General features: G+C 42.5%; 1 protein-coding gene across 1 annotated transcript in view; it reads right to left on the bottom strand.

The window, feature by feature from the left end:
- Window positions 1-4,006: 4,006 nt before the first annotated feature.
- The window catches only part of PALD1 (phosphatase domain containing paladin 1), a 128,981-nt gene continuing 125,014 nt past the window's right edge, over window positions 4,007-7,973 (bottom strand). Inside the window, exon 20 of the mRNA XM_032232026.1 lies at window positions 4,007-4,922. Coding sequence (XP_032087917.1) covers window positions 4,773-4,922 — 150 coding nt within the window. The 3' untranslated portion in view covers window positions 4,007-4,772. The remainder of the gene's footprint in view (window positions 4,923-7,973) is intronic.

The raw sequence follows: 7,973 nt of genomic DNA, 5'->3' as shown, positions 1-7,973 counted from the left end.
ATCTGTAGTTTGGCGGTTCGAATCCCTACTGTCGCACAATTGAGTGAGCTGTTACTTGTCCCAGCTTCTGCCAACCTAGCAGTACAAAAGCATGTAAAAATGCAGGTAGAAAAATAGGAACCACTTTTGATGGGAAGGTAACAACGTTCCATGCATCTTTGGCATTTAGTCATGCTGGCCACATGACCATGGAGACGTCTTTGGACAGCACTGGCTCATCGGCTTTGAAACGGAGATGAGCATCACCGGCTAGAGTCAGGAACGATTAGCACATATGTGTGAGGGGAACCTTTACCTTTAACTTAGAACTACAATAATAGTTCGTTTCAATCTAAGATTGGATCATGTGTTACACTGTAATGCCAAATTACACTATAGGAGCATTTGAAAGTTCAAGAAAATGTTTGCTAAACCATCCTTTATTTTTGCAGTCTGCTGAACGGGGAAAAAAAGGGGGGAAGGCAGGTGATGTAATTTGAACCTCTAGTTTGTGCACCGATATGATCAAAGGAGTGGAATTTGATGCAATTAAAGTTGAATTAATTACCATATTGAGACATCCTTCAGATAGTAAACAAGATTTCTAAAGATCCCTGTTGACTGATGGGCGTATTCTCTTACATTTCACAAAAGAACTATTGTTTGGCAAGTTTATAAATTGCTCTTTAGTCCTTAGGCTTACCCATCCCCCTCACCTCTTCATTTATTCCCCACAAAATAAAATGTTCTAAGGAAACCTGAATGCTTCAATATTTTATTAATACTGTCCCCTCTTGTCCCATTATACTCAAATATATATATGGCCTTGTTTGAATTCAAGCTAAACTATCCTCCTTTGTGAATTCATTTCCCAGCATCTTGTTCATTAAGCTCTTTTTCTTAAAACAATGTATTTCTGGCATGTTTGCACAGGATGATTGTGAAAGGCAAAACGGCCCTCATAGAGACGATTCAGTATCATTTTGGCACATGCTGTTCTGACCTAAGCTTCTCTAGCAGCATGAAGCTGAGTCCTCATCCCGATAAACCCCTTTTATTTAATTTACAGTGAATTCCTCTCCAGCAAAGTCCCGGCTCAGAGTCTTTCCAGATAGTTCACAATTACCAACATTTATCAGGCTTGGAGAGTGGCCAGGTGGATCTCTTTCAGATGCCACAATACTTGGCAAGAATGCAGGAATGAACTAATGGTCTCCTACAAACACCCTTCTCCTTTAGCTTCTTTCATTCCCTCTGGGAGGGGCCATTCACCGTCCACCTGTAGTCTTACTCCCAAGTCGACCCTTGTTCCTTCGCTGTTCCCTTCCTCTGGCAACTCTGCACATGTGCACACTGGGAACAGGCTCCAGCTGGCTTAGGAACTCTGGGAGTTGAAGTCTACAAGTCTTAAAGTTGGCCAGGTAGGCAACCCCTGTTCTACAGCACATATTTATTAGCTCCATCGAGAAGAAAAAAATGCTGGGGTCATCAACCTTCTTGTGGCTGTGCCACTTAAAAGGAAACTTTTATTGCGGTATAATAGAAGACCTCAATTTAATTCCACATTAAAATATTTCTTCTGACAATTCGTGAGAAGTTTTTGAAATGGTGGCTCTTGATCTAGGATGTTTTCCCTAGAAACAGCAATTGTGGTTTCTTCATACTGCACTTGCCTTGCTGTTGAATACATTGATTTAAAAAATGCCATCATAAATGGAGGACTAGATAGGTAATCCTCAACCTACAACCACAATTGAGTCCAAAATTTCCATTACTAAGGAAGGCAGTTGTTAAGTGAGTTTGCTCCAGGGGTGGGTTTCAACCGGTTCGCGGCGGTCCCCGCGAACCGGTTGGTTGGCGAACCCGGAAGTAAGTAACTTCCGGGAATGGCGAAGGGCGCACCCGCCTGCCCGTGTTCCTTACCCGGTTTTGACGAGTTCTACGCTTCCACGCATGCGCAGGATGCATACAGCGCCTGCGCGATCCTCCAGGAGCAGCTGGAGCATCGCACAGACGCTAGTACGCATGCTTGCGCTGCGCGCGTGCACGAGGACGCCGCCGGCCCTGTTCCAACCGAACCAGTTGGAACGGGGCGAGAAACCCACCCCTGGTTTGCTCCATTATAGGACCTTTCTGTTCTGACCTAGGATTTACAGTCACAGACCTTATCTGGCTTGGACAGCTGACAGACTTGCTGGCTGGGGAATTCTGGAAATTCAAGGACAACACATTTTCAAATGGCCAATGTTGAACTACACTGGTCTACTCTAGACAGCCTGATAGTAAGAGCAGTCTTCTGTTACTCTTAGGAATTGTTTGGACTATAGAATAGAATAATAGAGTTGGAAGGGCCCTTGGAGGTCTTCTAATCCAACCCCCCCCTACTTTGGCAGAAACCCTTCACCACTTCAGACAAATGGCTATCCAACATCATCTTCAAAACTTCTGGTGTTGGAAAATTCATAACTTCTGGAGGCAAATTGTTTCATTGGTTAATTGCTCTGTCAGAAAATTTTTCTATAGCTCTAGGTTGCTTCTCTCCTTGATTAGTTTCCACCCATTGCTTCTTGTCCTACCTCAGGTGCTTTGGAGAATAGCTTGACTCCCTCTTCTTTGTGGCAGCCCCTGAGATTTTTGGAACACTGTTATCATGTCTCCCCTGGTCCTTCTTTTCATTAAATTAGACATACTTAGTTTCTGCTAGACAACTATGCAAGGCAACGTCTTAAGAGCCTGTGTGTAGAAAACATACTCGCATATAAGCATGCTCTGAATTCCTATTTCCATTCTAGGACTTGCACTGTTCTGTTTGAGCACTCACAAGCACAGCCTTACAATTATTGTGAAAACGTTGTAGAGCTGCCCATAAGTAGAGTTACAAATGACACTTCAGGGACATGTGGGAGATTGCATGACTTCAGATTCAACCCCTACAATTTCTGTTTGAAATCTCATATACTATGTATAGGTCTTGGCAGGAGAGAAAAAAATCCACATCTGAATCAAACAAAGTCACAGCCACTTAGTCTTTGGTACATACAGATTAGTCATGTGAACTAATGTGAAACTGGCTACGGGTGATTGAATACACAACATTCTTGACTGGACAGACCTGCTGCAGAAGAAAAAATACATTTCGTTATTGCTGGCAGGCTGCATTTGAAAACAAAAAGTGAAAATTTGGAGCTGGGGACTCCAGAAATACAGGCACTGATACTATTCTGCAGCTGGCATAGCTGCTTGTTCAAAATTGGTTCAACCTATATTTTTGTACATTAAACCAAGTGTAGTCACAGAGCCTAAAAAATATTCTCTGGGAGGAAGAACCTACACTAAGGGTGAGGCTCCTATAATGTTGTTCTTCCTATCAACATTGCCAACCATGGTGTCTCAAGGGTGCTTTTTCAAATTGGCAACTGGATTTCCTTGGCTTTTTTTCCCTTGAAAAAGTTTGGCTTCTCACCCAAAAAACTTCTTTGGTTCTGCAAGTTGTGACGAAGCTTCTCGAGACGAGAAGTGAAACGTTTTCAAGAGGAAAAGAAAAACCAAGAAAGTCCAGCTGCTTTTTGAAAAAGCAGCCTTGGGACATCATTCTTGTTGCTGGCATTGTTATAGGGACAACAACATCTACTAGGTTGTAGGTCCCTCACCTTAGTGTAGGTTCTTCCTCACGGAGAATATTTTTAGGTTTGGATGATTGAGAATCTCCATAGACATTAAAATTGAACAGCTGCAGTTGAACATCTGATAGTCTCTAGGCCAGTGTTTCTCAACCTTGGCAACTTGAAGATGTCTGGACTTCAAGTCCCAGAATTCCCCAGCCAGCGAATGCTGGCTGGGGAATTCTGGGACTTGAAGTCCAGACATCTTCAAGTTGCCAAGGTTGAGAAACACTACTCTAGGCTCTTCACCCAATTCAGATGAAGAAGGCAGGACAGGTGAATTAACCATTTGCTATATTCAGATAAGCACCGTGTGTGTGTGTGTGTGTGTGTGTGTGTGTGTGTGTGTGTGTGAGAGAGAGAGAGAGAGAGAGAGAGAGAGATGCCAGACACCCTAGAACAGTGATGGCAAACCTCTTAGGCACAGAGTGCCCAAATTGGAAGGCATGGGGGTGCCAGAGCACCACAAACCCAACAACCAGTTGGCCGGCACGCATGCATGCCTTGGAAACCCAACTATCAGTTGGCTGAGCTGGGGTAATGGTGCGTGTGCCCACAGAGAGGGCTCTGCATGCTACCTCTGGCATACATGCCATTGGTTTGCCAACATGGCGCTAGAAATTTCACTATCTTCTTAGGCATGCAGTGAAAGATCCACATTGGGCAGGGTAGGTAACCTTCCCCCATCCTTGGCACAGGACAACTGTCCAACAATGGTGATTACCAATTGAAGTATCATAAATGTACATCAGCATCAGCATAATAAAACAACGAGATTCAAAGGCAAGAAATACTGAAGCCACATGGAACTGCCCCTTAAATGTTTCCTACTTCTGCATATACATAATATACAAGTTACCTTAGGTACCAAGTCCTCAGAAAAAAGTCTTTTGCGGTCCCCTGGGGACAAGAGAAGGTATAGAATATCTGCTTTATTTAAATTTATTTTATTCTACCTGGGGGGGGGGAACCCTAAAAATGTCTTCAAGGCCATTCGACCTCTTTTTCTGGGAAACACAATCCTTCATGAAGGGACGTATTTCATAAGCTTCAGAAAAACAGAGAAAGGTGGTGATTTAGCCGCATCTGGAGAAGTGTTGCAGTCCTTCAGGTCATGAATAACGCTGGGCCCTAAATGAAGTCTCCTTGGAAGGATAGGAGGCTACGGCTTTGCTCCTGCCAGCGATAGCGAAGCTGGGAGAGGACCTGCCTGTCCAGAGTTTCAAATTCAGAAAAACCCAGCTGGTTCAGGATCTCATAGACACCTGCCTTGGCCGCCACCTGGAAAGCAGAAAAAATGAATCAGGGATCAGCAGGGAAGAGAAAAACACACAGTGAAAATGATGATCTTAAGAGGATTTTAAAAAATAACCCAGATATCTATTGTTGTAAAATATCTATTGTTTTTGACTACAGATAGTCCTTGGCTTACAATCTTCCATTTGTTGACCATTCAAATGACCATTCTTCACCATTGCAGCATCCCCATGATCATGTGATCAAAATTCAGATGCCTTAGATGAGTTTAGTTTACTTTATTGTCATTGCACATCGTGCAACAAAATGAAATGCCGTCGTCAGTGTACATTATAACTATAAAAATAAAACACAAACACACATCCTTCACATTCTATATAATTAAAATTGAAAACACCTGATACTGCATTAATATTGCACTATACCATAGAATTCAATATAGTTGCTGTCCTGGGATAGAAGCTGTTTTTCAGCCTATTTGTCCTTGTTTTTATCCTCCTGTTCCGTCTGCCAGATGTTAATAGTTCAAAAAAAGGGTGCTCAGAATGAGATGGATCTTTAAGAATGCTTTGAACTTTCTTAAGGCAGCGGGAGCTATAAAGCTCTTCCAAAGAGGGGAAAGGCAACCAGTGATCCTCTGGGCAATGACGTTAACCCTCTGGAGCGCTGTCCTATCTGCCACTGTGCAATTGGCAAACCATACAAATATAACCTGCCAGGTATTTATGATAACTGCAGTGCCCTGAGCTCTTTAGCGACCATCTGACATAACAACTGCAATGATCCACTTAACCACTGTGGCAAGGAAAGTCATGAAATGAGGGCACAAGTCACTTAATAGCTGCCTTGCTTGGCTTAGCAACAGGAATGTTGGGTTCCCACATGAACCGTTACTGGTTCGCTCATGTGCACATTTTGCACGCGCACCGCTTGCTTTGCACATGTGAATACCACCCAAACATTGCTTGCACATGTGCAGTTTGCTGTTAATGGTTGTGCACATGTGCGAAGACCATTAAAAGCTAATAAACAAGATGCCAGCAACAGCAATGGAGACCAGGGAACCGGTTCGGGGGCATGGCCAGCCTGGGTCACTGCCGGCTCTGGAACCCAGGCCAGATTACCAAACTGTGCCGAACTGTCTGTCTGTCTGATTAAGTACACATTCTGAAAGAATTCTTTACTGGTAGAAAAGAATATTTGTAATATTCTATCTATTGATCTATCTACTGATGATGTTACCTAGTTTGCTAATGAAATGTCTGCAAGAAACCCACCAAACTCAGAAAGCACCAAGGTCCTACAGAATTCCTTATTGTTTCCTCCCCCTCATACAATTTTTTTTTCTTTTATCTGTATGTATCAACGCATGAACAGTGTGGCAACTGGGTGTCATATATTCTAATACAAATAAAACTAGTAGAATTAATCATAGTTATTACATTCAACCAACTTATATATTTCTAATACTAATACACATTTATATTAAATTATCGTCTGTCATTATTAAATTTTTCCGTGTTTTCTCTTGCTATTGCTTTTATGTAAAAGTGTATACACTAATATTTCCCCTTTCTCTTATTTCTATCTCTTATTCTAACTTTTAATCATGTCACCCTTTTATGAAAAGACGTTTTCTTTCTATCCTACCTAACTTTTGATCATGTCACCTACCCAAAAAAGAAAGGAAAGAGGGGGGGGGGAAGCAAATAGGAACAACAAGAAAGAAAACTCATCTATCCATCATCTCTTTTCTGCCTTAATACTTTAATTGCTTTGCTTTGTTTTGACTTGACTCCCATATTCCTCTCTTAGATCTTTACCTCTGTCTGCATCTATTTCTTGGCTATTCAATCTAAGTATTTCTCCCATTCCTACCCTCTTCCACTACCTAGTTTCCAAACTTTCTATCCATGCCCCTATTCTCCCTTTCAAAGATATCTTCCTATATCTCCAATTCTCTTCTCAACTCTCCGTACTGTTTTCTAAAGTACGATACTTGCAGATGTATTTGAAATACTCCAATCTATGCATTTTCCAGCCAGACAGTCACACTTTGATTCACATGGGCCAAATTCTCAAATATTTTAACTTAGTGGGTACAATCTGACAATGTTGCGTGTGTTGGGAAAGCAAGGGACATAAGCTTATCCCCGTAGTAACTCCCTGCCTCGCCCAAAGGACTATTTCCCATCCAACAAATCAGTGAGACAAAAAGAGCAAGTCGCTTGTCCAGGCAGGGCTCCATAACGCAATGCCCCTTTTCTGAACTCACAGAAGTTCCTCCCCCCAAAAAAGCTCAACTGATGATGCTTACAGTGAAGGAACCTGGCCAAGAAAGTCTGTCATGAATGCCAAGTCACATATTTGCCTCCACAAAACCAACTACAAATGATCCCTTTGAGTGGAAGGCATAAGAGAAGATCTTCTCAACAAGCAAAGTCAACAGGGGAGCCATCATCTCTGTAAACTTGGAGCTTATAACAAAATGAAATTCAATGGTGACAAAAGAAAGGTCCTACATTTAGGCAAGAAAAACAAAATGCACAGGTACAGTATACAGCGTGTGGTACCTTGCTCAATAGTAGTAACTGTGAGGGGGACCTTGGAGTCCTAGTGGACAACCATTTAAATATGCAGTGTGCAGCAGCTGCCAAAAAAGCCAACACAGTTCTAGGCTGCATAAACAGAGGGATAGAAGCAAGATCATGTGAAGTGTTAAATACCAATTTATAATGCCATGGTAAGGCCACACTTGGAATACTGCATCCAGTTTTGGTCACCACGATGTAAAAAAGATGTGGAGACTCTAGAATAGCAATATAGCAATAGCAATAGCAGTAGACTTATATACCGCTTCATAGGGCTTTCAGCCCTCTCTAAGCGGTTTACAGAGAGTCAGCATATTGCCCCCAACAATCTGGGTCCTCATTTTACCCACCTCGGAAGGATGGAAGGCTGAGTCAACCCTGAGCCGGTGAGATTTGAACCGCTGAACTGCTGATCTAGCAGTAGCCTGCAGTGCTGCATTTAACCACTGCGCCACCTTGGCTCTTACTTAGAAAGAGTGCAAAG

Source organism: Thamnophis elegans, chromosome 15 (assembly GCF_009769535.1).
Source record: "Thamnophis elegans isolate rThaEle1 chromosome 15, rThaEle1.pri, whole genome shotgun sequence".
In the NCBI taxonomy this organism is placed as follows: Eukaryota; Metazoa; Chordata; class Lepidosauria; order Squamata; family Colubridae; genus Thamnophis; species Thamnophis elegans.
Note: the sequence above shows the minus strand (reverse complement) of the source record. Positions and strands in the feature narration are given on the sequence as shown.